Source organism: Pogona vitticeps, chromosome 1, assembly GCF_051106095.1.
Source record: "Pogona vitticeps strain Pit_001003342236 chromosome 1, PviZW2.1, whole genome shotgun sequence".
NCBI lineage: Eukaryota > Metazoa > Chordata > Lepidosauria > Squamata > Agamidae > Pogona > Pogona vitticeps.
The window spans coordinates 122,777,620-122,799,829 of NC_135783.1; the positions used below are offsets into that span (position 1 = coordinate 122,777,620).

At 41.6% G+C, this 22,210-nt stretch overlaps 1 protein-coding gene across 17 annotated transcripts in view; it reads left to right on the forward strand.

The window, feature by feature from the left end:
* The window catches only part of DST (dystonin), a 397,214-nt gene that overhangs the window by 242,340 nt on the left and 132,664 nt on the right, over positions 1-22,210 (forward strand). For 10 of the 17 annotated variants that reach the window (XM_073000291.2, XM_073000297.2, XM_020781806.3 and 7 more), the window contains 5 exons: positions 10,385-10,537; positions 12,876-13,109; positions 15,304-15,582; positions 17,279-17,824; positions 19,328-19,504. In XM_073000291.2, the coding sequence (XP_072856392.2) occupies positions 10,385-10,537; positions 12,876-13,109; positions 15,304-15,582; positions 17,279-17,824; positions 19,328-19,504 (1,389 nt within the window). Of the gene's footprint in view, positions 1-6,309; positions 6,526-7,815; positions 7,963-8,606; positions 8,841-10,384; positions 10,538-12,875; positions 13,110-15,303; positions 15,583-17,278; positions 17,825-19,327; positions 19,505-22,210 lie in introns of all 17 variants that reach the window. The other 7 variants (XM_073000283.2, XM_073000284.2, XM_078386370.1 and 4 more) reach the window with 1 other exon arrangement.

Here is a 22,210-nt window from a genome sequence, read left to right on the forward strand (position 1 = left end):
ACTCCTAAAGGTCAAGGAAGAAATTATTTAACAAGGACTACAACACTTTTAAGGCAACCTATGACCCCCCCTCCTCCAGAAAACACTTTCAGACCCCTAGGTTGGGAAACATTGTGTAACCATTATTCTTCAATGTGGTCTCTATGAACCCACACCAGTGGGTTAAGACAGCGCCTGCGCTGGCCTCTCGGAATCTTCTAAAGCTGTAGATAAAAGTAACAAAGTTTTAGGTTGCATAGCGCATGCTCCGCCCGCCAAAGCCTCAGTTCCATTTTTCCGCCCGCGGAGTTGGAACCTCTCGGTTAGAGCTGCGTTTAAATTGCTTTTTCCTACGTGTTTTTTGACCTGGAGTTGAATTTTCGACTCCCTCTTATCTGTTGCTCTGACCACGAACTGTTTCTGACTTCTTTGCTGCCTCTGGCGATTCCGCAAGTACTTTTAATAGCTTAATTGGTGCCTATTTACCACCCGCTGAGGCTCCACGCACCTTCTGGACTCTTTCTATTATTGCTGTTTCCCGCTTCTATCAGCCTATGCCACCTAGAAAGAAACCGTCTCCGAAAAGAGGGCCCTTTAGACACTGCTCCTCTTGCTCAAGAAAGCTTCCCTTTCAAGACGGACATTGCCTTTGTGTTTTCTGCTTGGGAGAGACACATTTAACAACCCACTGCAAGCACTGTAAAGAATTCACTAAAGCTACCCTCAAGGCTCGTCAGCAGCGCCTTAAATACTCTCTGTGGAAGCAGACTTTATCTGCTTCACAACCGTCAGACATGGAGTCTGTTCAGTCAACATCCTCGGTCCGTTCAGAAGTTAGAGTGGTTACTTCACCCACTCCTGAACCATCTAAAGAAATGCCTAAAGATAAACCTTAAAAGAAACCTTCAACTAAGAAATCTCTTACCGGTACTTCAGTTCCTTCGACATCTTCTAATCCCCCGACGTCTCAGCAGCTGAAACAAAAGAAGCCTCCGGTCAAACCTAAATCGAAGTCTAAAGAACTTACCTTAGTTGTGCCTCCACTTTCGACATCTCTTCCTTCGCCTATACTTGAAGATTTGTCTCGAGACCGGGATTCGATGTCAGAGATGGGTGCCTCTCTGCCTCCTTGACAGGAGTCTCCTCTCGACACCAAGAGGTCACCTACCGCTAGCCAGCTTGTTCAAGCTATTGCTGGCATAGCCAATGCCCCTCATAGCTCTGTTTTAACCGGGCGGGCGTCTAGATCCCAATCCTCGGTACTGGGATCTTTCGGCTCCAAGTCTCCATCTACACCACCCAGGAGACCTGAGAAGCCTTTGGAAGTTACCTCTCCTCGACGCCCATCGTGGGATCAGGATGAGGAACCTCCACCTAAAAAACTTCGGCGCCATCGCAAGCACAAACATGGCTCCGGCGTCGGTAGACGGAAGAAGCATCGGTGTCGAGACTATTCTTTCTCCGACTCCGACGACAGTGTCGAGAGGAGATCACGCCACCGACGCCGAATAAGAGATTACTCATCCGAGTCCTCCTCGACGTCGAGGGACTGCAGAAGACGGAGGAAGAGGACACGTTATACTTCTTCATTCTCCTCTTCCATTTCACCTCCTAGGAAGCATCAACACCGAAAGCGCTCCGATGTCGATAAGCACAGGCCATCGACATCAACCCAAAAGGGAGCTTCCACATCGACGGGTCAAAGATCTGATGCTCACCCTATAGAGCCTCGACCTGCTCAACCTCCCATGCCTCAGAAATCCGCTGTGGACAAGGATAAGAGTCAGCATCCCAGCATCCTTCCCACCTCTGATGATGAAAGTCAAGCTTCCCGAAGTTCTTCTGATCAAGAGGATGAAGTCACATCTGAAGCCTCTTTAGAAACACCCCGTCCAGGATAACCTTTGGGATCGGATGCTGCTGATATTCACCCATCTTCCCCATCTGAGGATTTCTCATCCTATTCCCAGATGGTTTCTCGGATGGCTACCACTTTGAGGCTAGAGATAGAAAAATCACCTGCATGTGAAGACGACCTGATTTTTGGTGACATTAATAAGGAAAGGTCTCATCCCATCAGTCTATCCTATGTGCCTGAGTTACTAGACCTCATCATGGAATATTGGGAACACCCTGCTAATTCCACATCTATGTCACGAAGGACTGAAAACTTATACCGTGTTCATGGTCCCAAGACCTCTTTCTTATTGAAACATCCTGCTCCAAACTCCCTTGTAGTTGAATCCATTGCATCCAGGATTCCTACTAAGGGTCATGCGACCCCCACCAACAAGGAAGGCAGGAAACTGGAGGTTTTGGGTCGAAGTCTGTACACCATGACCACCTTCGCCTTAAGGGCACTAAACTATTTAGTTGTCATGGGCGCATATCAAAAACAGCTTTGGGCAAGAGTGCTGCCTGCTCTTCAGGTCGCACCAGAAGACATCAGGCAAATGTGTCTTAACACACATGCTGAAGCACTAACCATGTCTAAACATCAACGCTTAGCTTCACGGCATGTTGCGGATGCCACGGCCAGAAACCTTGCTTCTATTGTCACCTTAAGAAGACATGCTTGGCTTAGATAAGCTAACATAATGGATGATATTAAGACCAGAATCGAAAACTTATCATTTGATGCTTCTGGTCTATTCAGTGAGAAGACTGATGAGAATCTTGAGAACCTGCATAAGAGTAAAAAGAAAGCTAAGTCTTACTCCATACAGCAACAACCTAGAGCTGCAAAATTTCAATGGCGTCCCAAATTTCCACAGCAGTCATATCAACAATCTGCAACTTCAGCTTATCGGTCCTTCCGTAACCAGTCTCACGCACGGACTTCCCAGGCTTCCTCTTCTACGTCCAGCTTTAAACCCCAGTCTAGCAAGCGACAGTCTTACAAACCATCTGGCCGAAAGTCCAAACAATATCTTTGACTTCCCCAGAACCATCTTGGATACTCATCACACGACTCGCCTATCTCCTTATCTTCAGAACTGGTTCAAGATAACACAAGACTCCTGGGTCTTGAACATTATAAGCTCAGGTTACCAGCTGGAGTTTATAGAATTGCCTCCTCTAGGATGGGTCAAGCCTACATCGTTCAATCCCATCCTAGAAGAAGAGATTCTCACCCTTCTAGCGAAATAAGCCATCCAGAAGGTACCACATCGAGACATCCAAAACGGGTTTTACTCCCGGTACTTTACAGTACCCAAAAAGGACAGCAGCCTAAGACCAATTCTGGACCTGAGGGACCTGAACACTTACCTCAGACCACGCCACTTCAGGATGGTCACCCTAGAGGGAATCATTCACCTGCTGAAGAAAGGAGATTGGTTTGTGGTTGTGGATCTCAAAGATGCATATTTCCACATCAACATTCATCGGAAATACAGGAAATATTTACGCCTAATTTTCACGGACACCATTTATCAATATGTGGCCCTTCCATTCGGTCTCTCCACAGCACCGAGGACCTTCATCAAGTGCATGGCTCCGGTGGCGGCTTACCTGCATCTCCAGGGAATTCAAATTTACCCCTACATCGACGACTGGTTGATTGTGTCCAGATCCAAGGGAGAGGCAATCAAGGACACTCACCATGTTCTTCACACTCTGCAAGCGTTGGGTCTTTCCGTAAACTACGAAAAGTCCCACCTGGAACCTTCACAGGTGATGGACTATATAGGGGCATGTCTGGATTCTGTGCATGCACTCATGTTTTTACCTCCAGAACGCATTTGAAAGATCAGGAAGGCAGTTCGGAAGTTCAGGCCCCAGGGCAGAGTGTCAGCCAAGCTTGCACAACACCTACTGGGCCTCATGGCATCGGCAACTTGTGCCCTGCCTCATGCACGCCTCAAGATGCGCTCACTCCAATCTTGGTTACTCGCTCTATTCGATCCTATGTGAGACAGTCAACACAAGCGACTGAAAGTCACACCAGAATTGGCAAGTCAACTTCAGTGGTGGACGTTCCTACCAGATCTGCTGATAGGACGACCCTTTCGACCCCTACAACTTACACGTCAAGTAACAACAGACGCCAGCCCTCTCGGCTGGGGAGCCCACTGCGAGGGCCATCAAATTCATGCAGTTTGGTCCCCTCAAGAAGCTTCGCTCCACATCAATCACCTGGAGTTGATAGCGGTCATAAAGGCACTCAGAGCATTCCTCCCCCTTGTGAAAGGCAAGTGGTCACAGACAACACCACGACCATGTTCTATGTGAACAAGCAAGGGGGAACACGGTCGAAGTCTCTACTGTTTCTGGCTGTCCACCTATGGGAGTGGTGCTGCCAACAACACATCTTCCAGATGGCCATTCATGTCTCCACGACAGACAATCAATTGGCAGACGAACTGAGCCGCTGCTCGTTCCAATCTCATGAGTGGGAGCTAGATCAGGAGGTGTTTCTCACCCTCTGCCACAACAGAAAATGTGAAAAATATGCCTCTCGTGCAGGAAAAGCCGAAGGGTCACTAGGGGATGCATTTATGATCCCATGGAACAATGGACTTCTCCATCTCTACCCACCAATAACTATTCTTCAAAGAGCCCTCGTCAGGACTCTTCAGATGAAGGCGGAGGCAATCTTCGTTGCTCCTTGGCGGCCGCATCAGCCGTGGTTTTCCATGCTTCTTCGGACAGTGGATGGCATTGCCACTCCTACCACATTTGATCACTCAGGACAAAGGGAACATCCTTCATCCAGACTTGGAATCACTCCACTTGACAGTGTGGAGGATTTCCCATCATTGACAGAGGTCATTGACAAGGCAAGAAAACCAGCCACTAAATTACTATACAAATACAAGTGGCAAAGCTTCCTGAAGTTTGCTAAGGAGCACAGGTTACAACCTTCACCTGTGGCCTTATCTACCCTTCTCCTTTATCTTCGACATCTCTTTGATTTCGGACTGTCCAAGTCTACCTTAAAAGTTTATACATCTGCCATTGTCACTTTTCAGCCCCGTGGCTCTGAGTCATCCCGGTGGTTTTCACACCCAACTTTGAAAGCCTTTTTAAAGGGTCTGTCCAATATAAGAGCACCTTTGAAGAAACCAGTCCCACAATGGTCATTACAGATTGTGCTACATTGCCTCACTCGTCACCCTTTTGAGCCCATGGCTTCATGTGATCTCAAACTGCTCTCACTTAAGACTTTATTCCTGGTGGCCATCACTTCCGCTCATAGAGCTAGTGAATTGGCAGCACTTCGTGCAGATTCTCTGTACTGTCAGTTTTTCAAAGACAAGGTGGTTCTACACCTTGTTGTTTCCTTTCTCCCTAAGGTGGTTTCCGAGTTCCATGTTAACCAACCTTTGATATTACCGACGTTGTTTCCTGATGCAGTTACAGATGTTGAGCACATGCTCCATTCTTTGGATGTTAGGAGAGCGTTAGCTTATTATGTTACTAGAACTAAGGACTTTAGGAAAGTTCCAAAACTGTTCCTCTGCTTCTATGGTCAGCGTAAAGGTTCCGCGGCCTCATCTTCTACTTTGTCCAGATGGCTGGTCTCCACCATTTCTCTGGCCTACGAACTGCAGAAAAAACCTATTCCCAAAGGTCTCAGAGCTCATTTTACCAGAGCTGTTGCCACATTGACGGCCCTGATGCGAGGAGTTGACATCCAAGACATTTGTAGAGCAGCAACTTGGTCCAATGTGTCTACTTTTGTTACACATTACAAGCTGGACCTACGGGCCAAGAATGAGACCAAATTCGGGAGGGCTGTACTTACTTCGCTTCTGCAGTGACGGCCCACCATTCGGTAAGTGAGCTTGTTAGTCACCCACTGGTGTGGATTCATAGAGACCACGTTGAAGGACAGGTTACTTACCTGTAAACATGGTTCTTCAAGTGGATCTCTATAAATACACACATCCCACCCGGCCTCCCCGTCACTGGTGAGTGGGTTCCAACTCTATGTGGCGGGCATATGGAACTGAGGCTTTGGCGGGCGGAGCATGCGCTATACAGGGCAACCTAAAACTTTGTTACTTTCATCTATAGCTCTAGAAGATTCTGAGAGGCCAGTGCAGGCGCTGTCTTAACCCACTGGTGTGTATTCATAGAGATCCACTTGAAGAACCATGTTTACAGGTAAGTAACCTGTCCTTTTGTCCGTTACACCACAGTCACTCTTATAGACCAAGAAGCGCCGGTCATTTCTTCACAATGCATCTTTTCTCTAAAACCCACATCGATTATTTTTATTTTTTATTTTGAAAGGCATGAAAAAAAACCCTCTAGTAACATTGTTTTTTCCCCCACAGTCTTAATAGACCTCATCTGAATTTTTGTTTATGTGTTCATTTGAAGTCTTTTGAATCAGGACTTGCTGGCTTCAGTATTATCTTGCGCAAAGATATGAAGTTGGCTGAAGAGTTTCTGAAATGCCAGCACAAGGATGTTCCCAAAGAGCAGCTTGAAGATCTGAAAGAGAACTATGATCGTTTGGAAGAGAATTTCATGTTGGTTTGTGATGTGTCTTCAAAACAAGCAAAACAAATAGTCTTAGCAGTAGAGGCAGAAATGGTAGGTAGACAACCCAAAACATCATTTTATATTGATTACTACAAAGGGAAATGTTGATGAATATGAATCTTTCATCATACCTCAGCACCATAGACAGAGATTTCGTGGCATCTCAAACACAGTGCCTTCCAATTAAAGTAGTTCTCTCATTGAAAAAAAAGTATGATGCTTATATACCTCCCCATAGTGCTTAAAGTACTCTTGGGGCAGTTAACAAATTACTTATGCAGGCTATTTATTGCCCCCCCCCAGCAAGCTGTGTACTCATTTTACCAACCTCAGAAGGGTAGCAGGCTGAGTCAGCCTTGAGCTGGCTACCTGGGATTGAACCGCAGGTTGTGAGCACACTTTTGGCTGTGCAGTACAGCAGTTTAACCACTGCGCCACGAGGCTCATTCATCTATGAGTCTTTCCTTGAAAAGCTTTTGAGTGATGAGATGTTAGATCTTATATGTATATGCATGTGAACTTTCCCAGACTTTTATGATTTAGGCAGTCTTGAAAGGAAGGAAGTTCCATCGTTGTGAAATAGTAACTGAGATTAGGAAGAATGCATTCCTCTTTTGGGATTGTTTGAAGTCTTACAAATCCGTATTTCTTCCCTCTGTGTGACATAAATTGGCATTATGTTAAAATATGTTTCAGAACAGAAGAGAGAAATTTGGCCTCCCATTTTCAAAGAAATTTGTCAAGAACTGCATGTGAATGATTGGCAGAGCCAGATCCACATCTCTTCTTCTACAACACCCCTTCTCTGTTTTTCTCCTTTTTCTCTGTCTCTTTCCTCCCTTCCCAGCTGCCTCTTCTTCCAAGCAGTGTCTCAGAACAAAAAGGCTTGTGGGGAGGGAGAGAAAAGTAATTGTGGGTAGGGCAGGGCATACAATAGGCTTGCGTGCATGTACCATTTACAGAATGTTCTTGTCAGTCTTAAATATCACAGCAAGACATAGTGGAAAACAATGGCTGAAATCCTGTTGAGTAGCTATGCAAGTATAACTCAGCATTACATCCATGGTAGCTACAGTTTCACTAGAGCAAAAGTGCTATCCAGGGAGCACTTCTGCTGCCATTTTGTGCAGTTAGTCAAAACTGGAACCATGTCAACTCTTGATCAGTCCTTGCTGCTGGGGCAGAATGCCTGGCACCTTTATGTTAGTGTAATGTTGCATTGCAGTAATAAACAGGATTCTGGCCAATGTTATGCTGTCAGCTGCTGCAAACATTTTGCGTAGACTTTCAGTCTCGTAGATCTGTTGGTAGAGATGTCTCTGATTTCAACTTTTTTCCTAGGCGAAACTTGCAGTGTTACATCAAGAGCATCTATTCAAACTTCAGGAATTCACAGACTGGATAATGGCAAAGAGTGAAATCATAAACAGCCTGAATGTGGATACATGTGGTGTAGAAGATGTGAAGCAGAATTTCCAGTTACTCAAGGTAGGTGTTATTTAATAACAAGTCAGTCAGTGACTGTTACTTGGAGTGCCTTCAGATATGGTTTATTGCAATGTTCAGTGTTCTCCACTCTGAATCCACACGTCACAATAAATTGCTTGTATAAGGTACTGATTCATGGATTAGACTTTGTTGGCCCAGGGGTACTGCCTGGAGTTGTGCAGGTGACATGCCTGCATAGGCCTGGTCCCATGTGGATTTTGCAGTGGATTCACTAGAGTTTTCGGTACTAATATGTCCTCACTTTGTAGATGAGGATTAAAATTACATATCTATTGTTCAGGAATGTTTAACAAACTGAAATGATCGTTGTTGTTTATTAATGGATTTTACTTATTAATTGCAAACTGGTAAACAAAGGCAAAATCTATAAAGAAAACATAAATGGCAGTTGGTCAGATTTGAATATACTGTACTAAATTTCTCCACTGCCAGGCTCAAGTTTTCCTGTATATGGATCAGATTCCAGCATACAGTATACAGACTCCTGCCTCCTTTCACGTTCTTAAATATTATGAAATCTCAAAATAAGTGTTGGGAAGGTTTAACTTGTTAATCATACTAATTTTCTAAATCCTTTCAGGACTTAAGAAAATATTAGCTGTTTTTCATTACTTAATTTGCAGGAAATGGAAAAAGAGCATGGACGCAGAAAAATGCAACTGGAATCCACAGCACTTGACATTCAGTTCTTCATTTCTGAACATGCCGAAGATCTGTCCCCAAACCAAAGCAAGCAGCTCCTGAGGCTCTTAAACACCACACAGAAGCGCTTTCAGGAAGTCCAGGAAACCATAAAATCTCAAATGGGCCATTTTGAAACTTTGTTACAGACAGCACAAGTTCTTGTTGACCAGAAGGTTTGCTTCCCTGTGTGATCCTATGCATAGCATTATGGTGATACAATTAGAGAAGCAGTAAAAACTATGCTCCAGCTGAGGCCAAAAGCCAATTAATTAATTAATTAATTAATTAATTAATTAATTAAATAATTAAATAATTAATTAATTAATTAATTAATTAATTAATTAATTAATTAATTAATTAATTAATTCAAGGTACCTGCTTTCAGAACTCTAGATAGGCAGGGGTTTATGAACCATTAACAGTATATATTTTAAATAACAGCATTAAAAAAATTATGAGGTTTTTTGCCCAGTAGTAAATAACAAAACACAGCTATGATGAGAAAATATCCCCCTCAGGCTAAAAAACGGTACCTATTTTACTTTAAAACCATAGCATAAATAACAGATAAAGTAGTGGAGTCTAGGTTTTGGATTAGACTCTGAGTACCTCTGTAAGAGGAATACTGTGCTACATAGTTGAGGGATCCAGTTGTACTCCTTATGTTCAGTGCATCAGCAGATGTTAATCTGTCTGTACATTTTCTGTGCAGCTCACAAGCACTGCCTGTTAGGATAGGATGTTAGTTCCTGAATTGTGATTATTCTTCAGCTTCATATGCCCTTTAATTTAAGGCCTGATATTTCTGAGGAATGGAGCCTTAATGGAATGGCATGAACCCAGCAGTTTTGAAAGTTTGTTGGACAAAGGTTCTTGGAGGGTGCATGATGAAAGCCCTTTGAGCCAATAACATGAAAATAAATGTTTACTAAAGCTGGGCCGTTGTGAAGTATTTTGCAGTAAAAGCCAAGATGTCTTCCATGCTCCAATGCTACGGAAGCCATGGCACTCCAAAGGAGTCTTACGTTGCAACTGTGTACAAATGGGTAGTTTAGCTTGTGTGCAGGGCGGTCTGTGTAATACTCAGCTCTGTCTTCCAGTGTGTCACCAGTGCTCACCATTTACTCCAGTATATACGCTGAAAACTACTGTCAGCCCTGCTTTGAAGTCCCAAGCTCTTTGAATTGCTTAGAGAGAAAAAGGATCCAGCTCAGGAGATTTAGGATTTTAAAACTGCATATATAATCAATAGTTGATGGGTGGGAAATGGTAAAGAGTCATGAATGGCATTCCATGTGCGCTTCTGTATTGCTTAAAACATGAAAGACTTTTGTGTGCAGGTAACAATGTACATGCCAGCTGATCTAATACATAGATTTCAACTAACCTATCTTTTGACATCCCTTTTTCAGAATTAACACCTGTTTATTACAGGTTTCAAGCCATTCAGAAATTTGGATTTTCACACGCATAATGCATGGCCAGACTTCTACTGAGCGATTCCATCCAAAACCTGGTCTCTTTACTTACCACATTTGTGAGGTTTATCCATACCTTCTACATTCAGCTTCTTTAAACTGTGTGCAACTGCTATCATGTTTACAGCATACTTTCAAAAATAGTGTCTGATACAACCTTTACAATGTGATTGTTTTAATATTAATCCCATGGGAGCTTCTAGGCATCCCTATTCAAGTTTCTTTTTATTCTAAATTAGGACTTGGCAGAACAACACCAGGAATTCAAGGAGAAACTACAGGATATATGTGATCTCCTCACACAGACTGAAAACCAGCTGATTGGCCGCAAAGAATCTCTTGTTATTGAAGATAGCAAGGCAGAGCTTCAACGGTACCAAGCAGAACAGGAGGTAAGCACTTGAATAATCAGCAGGAAGAGGCCAAAGATGAAGTCCTAAATGTATTTAGTAAGGAGCAAGTTCAAGCTGAGATATTTGTGAATATTCCTGATTTGAAATGTAGAGATCTTTGTTTTTGGACTAGGGCAAAAATACAAATCTGTACACCTCTATTTCTGGCTAAACTTACAAACATATGTTAAACTCTTATGAATACACGTGGGACTAGCTTTTATCACTCAATCAGAGCCCTGCTTGAGTTTATGGTGTGAAGGTTGTCACACCTTCAGAAATGCCACTCATGTGGTCTGCCCATGTATCTCAAAATGTCTGTGAGGTGAACAGGCATGCAGGCTGGAGCAAAGCCATAGTATAATAACTAAACAGAATAGGAGAAATATACTCTTTCTGGCTCCATTGGTTTGTTTTGTGTTTATACAGTGGTGTCTCGCAAGACGATTTTAATTTGTTCCATGGAAATCGCTGTCTTGTGAAAACATTGTCTTGTGAAACCCAGTTCCCCATTGGAATGCATTGAAATCCATTTAATGTGTTCCAATTGGGGGAAAAATCACTATCTTGCAAAAATTGTCCATAGAAAACACAAACATCGTCTTGCAAAACACAGTTCCCCATACAATATTGGGGCAAAGCAATCCCCTCACCTGCATTGCCTTTGGAAATTCAATGGGTCTCAGATAGGCTTCCCCCTCTTTCTCTCTCCAGCAACAAAGAAAGAGGATAAAAAGGAGTCAAAGCAGCTCCCTGGCTCCTGATAATGATGACTCCTTTACCAGAGGGGAGAAAAAGAGAAAGAATGCAAAACAAGAAATCAACAGGACTTGCTGCCTTTGCCATAGGTCCTGATGAGGAGAAAGAGAGGTGAAAAGGAATCTAGAAAAACCAGGGAAATCAAAAGTGCAATCTCCCATTAACACAAATTATGCAGCCCATGTTTTGGCACCCCAAAACACTGAGGAGCTCTCTTGGCCTCTGGCAGGACTGGGGCTGTGCAGCCCTGTACTGAGTGGGAGGTGCAGCCAGGGGGCCACCATGCCTTGTGGGGTCAGGGGACAGAAGGGGGAGGAGATGCAAGGGCCATTTCAACTCATACCTTGTAGGGGAAATGCCATGTTGTAAAAATTGTTTTCCCAGGCTCATCCATTGCACTTTGAGTGTCCTGTTGATCCCTGTGATTTCCCCAAATGTGGGGAACTCAACTATATAGTTTGTCATAATGGGGGCATTATGTTTGTGATTTCTCTGTTGTTGTTTTTTACAATCTCTTTACCCTTTGGTTCCTGGCTGTTTTCACCATCCTCTACCATTTACATTTGCAGCCATAGCCCCATTGGTGATGCTTTCCAAGATGGGGTTTCCCCCCCATTGAAATACATTAATTATGTAAGACCCCCCCAAAAAAAGTGGAGGAAAAACAGCAGCATACACTTTCTCCCCCACTTTTTTGGGATTAAAAAATAGGTCTTATGTAATTAATGTGTTGCAATGGGGGGGGGAACCATCTTGTGAAACAGGGTAAAAAAACTGTCTGGCAAGGCAAGGCCACAGACATCGCCCAGTGAAAATTGCCCATAGGAACAATCGTTTTGTGAAGCACAACATTGCTCAAAAAAGTAATCATCTAGTGAATTCCTCATTTTGCGAGTCAATCATCTAGCAATGCACCACTGTACTTCATCTTATAGTTCTCCTTTCCACTGCTTTGCTATTAGGTGAAAGTACTCCATCATAGCCACAACAGTACTTGTTAAAATTGCAAAGTAAAATGCCAAGCAAAACAGTGGCACTGCTAACATAAATGTCACCAGGACAATTTAAAATGCAGAGATGGATAACAATTTTTTCCTGTCGTAATGTTGGTGCGAGGGAAACTTTTCTGTAGAAGAAGTACCACCCTGCAACTTCATCATGCAGGTGGAGGTAACCCTGCGATATTGGAAGCTGTACCAGTGGAGAACAAGCGCTACTCACTGAGCAAGGCCTTGCACAGGGCCCAAGGATCAGTCTACCTAAGTATGGAGAGGCTGGTCATCTGAATGTTGTCTGCCAGGTGATGAATTAGCTATAGTGACTGTGAACACAACATTGATGTGGAATAGCTGTAATCGGCATTGGGGGAGAGACTGTCTATACTGATGAAATCACAGAGTTCAAGGTATTTTAAGTCTAGTAGCATCTTCTCTGTTGTTGCATTTCTTACAAAATGTGAAGCTGAGTCTAGGCTGCACTTTTGTAAAGAGGCTTGAAGAAGTTCCCCCAAACAAACAAAATAAGCAGACAACTCATTCTTTTGACCTAATTGTTGTTGTTGTTGTTGTTTTTTCTCAAGGAGTTGCAAAAAGATATGCAAGCAAACACTCAGGCATTGGCAGAAATAGTGAAAAATACGGAAATGTTCTTGAAAGAAAATGGAGAAAGACTCCGACAGGAAGACAAGATTTCTCTTGAAAAGAAGTTGAACGAAGCAAAGACCAAATGCTTGCTGCTTAGCCAGAAGGCAGAAGAGTCCAGAAAAGAGCTGGATAAAGCTGTGACAACAGCTATCAAGCAGGAAACAGAAAAGGTTACAGTATTTGTGAGCCATTTACATCTTATGTTAAAATGACCTTCCATGACACTTTTCCCCTACATAGCAGAACTGACAATACCATACATTTCTTTTGTCTCTAATTTAAGGAACTGATTGTCTACAATCAGTGATGTGTACTGTGCAAAAAAGGAAAACTAATCTATCTAATTTTGGATATTCACCAGATTCATCTAGTACAGCATTCATCTCTTAATACTGATGTTTATCAAACTACAGTTTTAAGAGAGATATCCTGTAATCCCAGATTTTTCCTAAGTGGAAGAAACACAAAAAGTACCGTATTTTTCGCACCATAAGACGCACTTTTCCCCACAAAACGGGGGTGGAAAGTCTGTGCGTCTTATGGAGCGAAGAAAACAGATTATATTTTCCTGTTTTCTTCTCCTAAAAAATTGGTGCGTCTTATGGAAAGGTGCGTCTTATGGAGCGAAAAATACGGTATCTAGTTCCTCACTGTACTCTCAGGGAGGATCTTGTAAGCAACAGTCCGTAGCACAGCAACATTTTCTGGAGGTTCTCACAGCTTTTCCTAGCCGTATTACAGGGCGGCAACATTGTATTAGTCTGAAGGTGTCCACAACAAAGCCGGTGTTTAATAAGGACAGTATTTCAGAAAAACAAGAAGCCAGCCTGTTCTTTCACAGTAGATGGCTAGAAAACTTAACATTATTTTATTTTTCTAAATGTGTTAATAAATCACATCCACCACCAATCTAAAATGGCAGGGATAGCTGCCCAGCTCTTGCATTCATCTCAATATGGCCATTTCTTTTCCTTTGCCCAGCATTAGAGCTCAAGCCACTGCAGAAACTGATTCCCTGATATTGCCTTCATGATGATTGTAGCTTTCACCTCCTGAAATACCACATGAAGACCCAAGTACATTGTGTAGAAGATATAATGATAGGTATTATCTTGGTGTTCATGAACTATACCTTCCAGCCACCAGCAAGGGGAGGGAAAGGAAGGGAAGGGCAGTTTATCAAGTCAGAAGCCAGTTCTGCACGTGTACAGCCTTTTGTATAATATGCATTAGTGTGTTGTGTGCCATTAAGTTGGAACCAAATCATAGCGAACCTAATAGGACTTTCAAGGTAAGTGAGATATTTAAGGAGGTTTTTTTTAACCAGTGCCATTCCCAATGAAGTGATTTTTCCATGGCCAAATGAGTTTCAAATCCATGTCTCCTGAGTTCTTGTTTATTCTGAAACTTAAAATGCAGTCTTAAAGTGGCCAAGAGAGGGAAGATAATAAAGTGAATGCCAGTTCAGCCTGTGTAGGAAAGGAGTTATACAACCAATAAATCATAGCTGAATAATGCTCTCCCTGAAAGCAAAAAATTATGAGTGGGAAATTACATATGGATTATCTATTTATGATTTGCTCTGTTCCTCCTTAAAATATCCATCTGCAGCAATGGGATCCACCATACATTTATTGTAAATAGTAATTGAGCTAATGATACACATAGGGATCGTATCTGGCACACCTCATGTGTATTTTGTACAAAGGTGTTCTCACCCAGCTACCAAAGATCGTGTAGGTGATTGTAGACAATCAGTTCCTTAAATTAGAGACACCTATGCCTTGGGAGGTGTCTCAAAGAGGGTAACCTTATTTTCAATGGTAGGCTCATTCCAATCATTATATTGTGTCTGTCCATCCTTGAAAGGAATAGGAATGAAGAAAGAAGAATTATTTTGTGCGTTTGCTAGCTACCCTAGCATCATTCTGTGTGTAAAGGTGTTTTTGAGTTTGGTTCCTTGCTTTCAGCCAAGAGAGCGCAATTCCAGAGTGGGTGGAAGTAGAGACAGATAGTGCTGGAGTGCCTGAAAATGCCAGAACTATGTGAGAAAACATTTAGCAGAAGCTTCTTCCTGCAGCCTCATTTCCAGTTAGCAGCCATATCAGTACTATTATATGTGAATTTTTAAAAAATTGAATTTAGAAAAGTGGACCAAAATCCAACATCACTGATGTGCTGCCTGTCCCCACTACAGCCTTTTGTCCCACCCAGACTGACTCCAGAGGGCTTCCGTAGCCTTAATTTAAATTTTACAGACTTAATTTTTACAAATGTGTCTACATCTGGATCTTTACAGTATCTAAATTTAAACTATTTTAATGTTTTATGACTAAGATTTAAACTTGGATTTCACTTATGCAGGTTGCAGCTAGAGAACAACTGGAGGAGAGTAAAAGTACAATAGAAAATCTTTTGGACTGGTTGTCAAATGTAGACGAGGAGGCTGGGCACGGGAATAAGAAGCCAACAATCAGACAGAATGGCACACATTTCCAAGAAGAGGATGTGGAGGGTTTGGTTGGAGAGGAAGATGAAGTCAATGGTAACTTATTAGAAATCCAGCAGGAGAATGAAACTCAACTAGATGGACAGCTCAGAGCCTCAGAGGATAACCTCAACATGCAGTATCAGAAAGCTAAGGTACTGTGATACATATTACTACTTATAAATATCTCTCAGTTAACGTCTGTTTCTTGGGGTGGGGATGAGGTGGGCATAGTGTTGTCCACAGATGTGTGGGGTATACTACCCTTCCTGCACATGCTTAGAAATAGTACTGCAAGCTGTGACAGTGTTCTTTGAGCATGCAAAAGAAGGCTTAGTGAAGTCAAGCAATTTCTGGTGTGATTATTGAGAGTGATGCTGCCTTCTTGCAGTGAGGGCATCACAACAGAACCATTCCTAGCTCTACCAAGATTTTTCAGAGCGGAACCAAGAGAGACCTGTAATATGTAGTTCTGAGCAGAAGATGCTCAAAGCTGTGAAAAATACAGAAGCAGGCCAAGCTGAAAAAAGCATACCTAATCAGACCTGTCTGGGAGAGACTGATATAACTGTTTCTATAGTAAGCAAATGCACAGCTTATATGACCGCCAGCATTCCCTTATTGGTTTTCTTGTTGTGGACAGCTCAGTGAATGTACACCACTGCATATGTGGATCTCTCCCCTACTGTGAAATCAGTGAGTCAATCTTTGTATAAAGTTTTAGTGTTTGCATGCAGTTGATTTTTGGTTTGAAAATACATTAGATTGATGGTGTATCTGTACCACATAATGATTAAAAACTTGTTGCTTGGTGTAAAGTCACGACTAGAATAGACCATTGAATCAGTGGAGATTATGGAGGCATTGACTTGGGTCATTCCATGTCATATCAACAAATGCATGGAGTCTTGACGTCATGGATTTGGTTCATTTTTGGTACATTTGTACCATACCATGATATGTAGATTTTGATCATTTGATCCAGTGGGCAAACTGGATCCAATTACAACTACAGGGAGAACATACCAGCTAACCCCACAGGATATGACAAAAGCATCCAACATGCTAGCCAAGAAAAAAGAGGTTCTTAATCATTAGGTATAGACATTTTGGTCTGTTTTCGGAGCTAAGTCAATTTAAATCCTTGTCACTGCCAACAAGAAAATGTAAGTTTTATATGATACCATTGAGATGCTAGCCTGAAATTTGGATTGATTGGCTACAAGACATGTATCTTTAAGGGTGAAATTTTGAAAACTTTAAAAAAACTTCTGTTGTCCCAAAACCTCAAATTTTAACTTTTTTTAAATGTGTAATTTTTTTTTTGGAAAATGTACAATTGCATCATGTTGTATATCAAATGAAAGCCCTATTCCTAAGATTTAAAACGACACCTGTCCCAGGTCGGTAGCTATCATAGATATCTATTAAATGACATTTGGAGTTACAGTGGCTAGTGAATTTTGGCATTTTATTTGCAATTTGGAAAATGCAATATCTCAAAAATAGGTGGACCAAAATATCTGAAAAAAAAATATTTTTAAGCATCTCATGGTAAGGTACAAATGTACCAAAAATGAACCAAATCCATGACATCTAGTTCCAAAATGGATTTTTCACTGGTTGATGGAATGATCCACTCACCAAATTTCCACTGATTCAATTGGCCTATTTTTGTTATGAATTGCATCATTAAGCAACAGGATTTCAGACAATACTTTGAATTGTCTCATGATTTTGAGACGTGATTTTAAAAGTATGTTTCCTATAAATGGAGAGGTGCTCAGTAATTGGTCATGTTCCAGAATACAACACTAATTACAAGTATGTTTTGATTCCTGCCACTCCCAGGCTCAACATGAGAAAATTATTTCTCAGCAGCAAGCTGTCATCATAGCTACACAATCTGCCCAAGCTCTGCTCGAGAAGCAAGGGCATCACCTTTCCCCAGAAGAAAAAGAAAAGATTCAGAGGAACATGAAGGAACTGAAGGTGCAGTACGATGCTGCCTTAGCCGAGTCGGAGCAGAAGCTGAAGTTAACACGTTCCTTGCAAGAGGAGCTTGAAAAGTTCGATGCAGACTATGGCGAATTTGAAAACTGGCTCCAACAGGCAGAGCAGGAGCTCGAGAACCTGGAGACGGGGGCCTCAGACTTTGGTGGCATTATTGCCAGACTGAAGAGGCAGAAGAGCTTTTCTGAAGATGTCATTTCTCACAAAGGAGACTTGCGCTACATCACCATTTCTGGACAGAGAGTATTGGATGCTGCCAAGTCATGTAACAAAAGGGAAGGCGTCAAATATGATAAAGAAGGTATTGATACTTCATCGACTTACACAGAGGTACAGAATAAATTAGATGGCGCAACTGGTCGCTTCAAGTCTCTCTACTCCAAGGTAAATTGAGTATGCTTACATGTGGATCGTTTGTATATGGAATAAGTAGACTGGCTCAATGAACTGTTGCATGAAACTGAAAGCAAAATACTTTTTGTAGAGAAGAGGATTCTAATTGGGTTTTTTTTTTCTTGTTACACACTGTGCATTTTATGTTTATCCATTTGTATGCCAAATTCAGGTATCCAGTTGAAATCCTGTTGGTGATCATTTAAGGGTATGTAAGTTAAATTGTGTAACACAATGCAGCAAATTGGTACTGACTAACAAAGCACTAGTTTAGTTCCATGTTGCACACATGATTATGCAACAGGGTTGTGCCTAGTGTAATATAAACTGCACCTTGTTAGTGGCAGTTCACTATAGTGAGTTTTGCAAATTATTTCACATATGTGTTAATCAGTAGTAGGATTCTAGTGGTGAGTTTACAGCTTTCTTCATTAAGCATTTAATGTCATAGCCTAGGTCTTTTCAACACATAAAAAGATAGTATTGCAATGTCACCTGCAAATCCTGAAAGCTGTAATAGGCTGTCTCCTGTGGTGTGATATTAAAAATGATACCACTAGATGGAGCCAATTGCAATAGAAAAACCCTGGAGTATAATCCAAGTGTCAGAAGAGAAAGATGAAAGGTGTTCAGGAAGATAATGTGCTTCCATTCAGCTTAAGAAATGTTCTGACTTCATGTAAATAGCCTCCAGAAAATCTGCAGAAGAAAGTGCTTCATACAAATAGCATAGTCTTCTAAACAACCAGGTCACCTGGTGCTGTACTTCCAGAGAGGAAATAAACATTGAAGTAGACGTGATGTGTAGATCATATTTAGAAACTGAGTTTAAGTGGTGAAAGATGTCTCTTTATCCTAGTATGATCTATTGTTGCATTTTAGAAATTAGCTTTGTTTCATGATTGGTAATCAGGAAAAAAACATGGGCTTAATTTGCAGTCCTGTTTGGCCAAGTACAGTATATAGGTCTGAGGAACTTCATCACTGAAGGACAAACCTGTTATCAGCTTCTAAATGCAGGCTCCACATCTTGTGCAGTTTAATGCTCAGTTAATTAAAACAGCAGAAAGAAACAAAAATTATTGTTTTTATCAATGTTTGGTACCAATCTCTGGTAGCTGTTTAGTGACTTATGCTCAATGCTTCTGTTGGGGATGATGAACTACCACATAAAGTGAATTACCATGTTTTGTTTATCCAGAATGTTTTCCCCATTCCACCCATTGTCTAGACGCCCTGTCAGTAAACCATGCATTTAAGAGAGAGGGAGAGAGAGAAAGAGTTCCTTGTTCACCTTTAACTACAGAAGGGTTCAAAAGAAATATATTGTTTTTCTGTTCAGCAATGCTGAAATATTTTTTCAGTATTAGTAAGCAATTTTTAAAAACAAGACATTCTGATGTCATCCAATTCTGTATCTAGTGAGATTAAAATAGTACTTTAAAATAGCTGATCTGCTCTTGAATACCATTTTTTCCTTCTTTGCCCTTCTAGTGCAGTATCCTTGGAAATAACCTCAAAGATCTGGTGGATAAATATCAGAATTATGAGGATATCTCATCTGGACTTCTGTCAGGGCTCCAGGGCTCTGAAGAAGCTGTGGATAAACACCTGTCCGAACCAGTTGCAGCAGATCCGAAAAATCTTCAGAGACAGTTAGAAGAAGCCAAGGTAAAGCAAGGGAAAAATATCCTGTGTTAATTTCATTAATTCAAAAACTGTTTATAGTGTGTGATTAATTTCCATTTGTCCATCCACTCCAAACTCCAAGAGGTATATGCATGTATGTTACATTTGTTGACAAGATTTTATGAGTGTCTTTCAGATGTGATGTGCATAGGGCTGGGCTTTATAGAAAACAGCAGGACATGCCCTCCTGACTGAATTAGGGAGCAGATTTTTTTTTTATTTGCTTATTTTTTTATTTGCTTATTTTCTGGCTTTTCAGTCCCAATTGTGTATTAGAGGTCCTGCTGGGTATCAGACAATAAAGAGAGAGAGAATAGTACATAGGAAATACAGTGGACAGGTGCAAAGAGTTATATCCACTTCGGAGCAATGTTGCCTCTAAACTGTGCTGATGGCAAGAGTCAATTCTTAAGGTACCCATTCCAAAGGCATATAGGATTATAAAATACAACTGTAGTCCATTTTGTCTAGTTTAAGCTTCAATTTGTTTACGTACATCTACTAAAAATGCCTTGGGCTACCAAACTAGAACCTTGACTGCCTTTCCACAATGGAAATGAGAATTAGAGCTGACATCTGCCTGCAGAGGAAACATGATTGAATTCCATGTCACTTTACATATCTGTCATCCTGGGTTCACAAAGATTTCACCGAACAATTGTATATGCACAAAGTCTCTGTCTTAGTTTTGGCCAGGAAGATTTCTAGATTCCTAAATATTGTCTCCTGACACTTCCTGTCTTGTCCGGGAAGATGAACTCTGAAGATTGAGAGGTGAGAAGCATGTAAATAGGATCTGGGAGAGTGGGTTCAAATGTTTGTTTTTGAAGACTAGAACATTATGCCCACTTACCTGGAGGGAGAGTCCCACTATACAGTAGGACCGCGGTATCCATCAGGCATTGGTTCCAAGCCACTCCCAGCGGATGCTGAAAAGGGTGGAAGTACTGTATTCAACACTGTACATTGCATGGTCTCTGGCTTCCTCTTGTGGCCAATTCTGGTAAATACACCCTGGAAATACATATAAATAGGTATTTCCGGGGGGTGGGGGTGGGTTATTTAGTATTTTCAGCCAGCAGATATTGATCCCGTGAATTGGGGGGGGGGTCCTACTGTACTCAGTGGAACCTCTGGATACATGCATAGAATTGCACTGTAAAGCTGATATTACACTTCTCAATTTTTATATATTGCTTAGATCAGCGCAATCTGACAAGTAATTAGTTCCTTCAGTTTGTCTTGGCCTACATGGCAGACAAGGGAGGAAAAGAGATATGCAGCGAGCCTAGGGATAATTTAATACAGTACATTTTTTTAGTTGGAAATAAATACAGTGGTGCCTCGCTTAGCGACATTAATCCATTCCAGGAAAAACGTTGCTAAGCGATTTAATTGCAAAGCAATTTTTTAAGCCCATAGAAACCCATTAAAACGTGTTTAATGCGTTCCTATGGGCTTCAAAACTAACCTTATGCGAAGATCCTCCATAGGGGCGGCCATTTTCGGTGCCTCTAAAGCGAGGCAGAATAGCGGGCGGCCATTTTGTTTTTCCGGTGGCCATTTTGAAACCACCGATCAGCTGTTTAAAAAGGGTCGCTTTGCCATGATCTCTCCCCCGCGATCATCGCAAAGCGATTTTCCCCCATAGGGACCATCGCTAAGTGATCGCTCTTGCGATGGCCAAAACCCCATCACTAAGCAATTTCGTTGCTCAACGAAGCAATCGCTAAGCGAGACACCACTGTATTTTAGGATATTACAGACATAAGCTGTTATGAAAGGGATTGAAATGTATAAATTGTTCCCCTACTTCACATTACATACAGGGATGAACCTGAACAACACTTGCATATTTTGAAGGAAAATGGGCATGGTTCATAACCAGCATCATTGACATGTATTTTCTTCATAAGAAAAGTGTCCCAAGTACAAAATGCCTTTTGAAGCCGCCCCTAATGGTATTCAGCATAATATTGGTATTCCACAGTGCTTTCATTGTTGACCTCATTTTGCTCAGGATGTATGCGCTGGAGTCGTATTTGTGACTTTGGGATGATTTCTCCTCTCTCTCAATCTCTCTGGTCTTTTATGACTAGGTTATTCATATGGTTATTAGTCACACTCAGGGGACAATTCGAGACCAAGAGAAGGAAGCTTTTATCAGTTTTATAAACTTTCTTCAAATTTGTATAAATTGTTCAGAATCTTCACTCCTAAAACTGCATCCCTCTAGCATTTCAGGAGAAAGGTTAATGTATATAGTCATAGTTGAAGGGTACCATAAAGTTCATCTAGTCTATCTGCCAGTGAAGGCAGGCCATCTATTTTGACAACATTATCATGGTGGATGATGTCATCAGCTTACACATGCCCTTGTATATATTTGTATAACCCTTTTGAAATTTAAAGATGTCACACTCTGCATTTTGGTACAATAGTCTGCCTTTTAACTTATCTAAAGTGCTGGTTTTTTGGATCCTGGCCTTAAAATGGATATTTATTTGTTTTCAGGACTACATTAAAATGTAGTTCTTTTGCATGGTTCAGTTGGTAATATTGTGCAACCTGCCTGATAGATGTAAACTTCATGTCCAGGTGCTCAAGAAGGATAAAGTGCTGTTTGTGCAATAACACAGTCTCTCCTTGCACAATCATGGCGACATAGGCAGAGGTCCTGATTCAGAA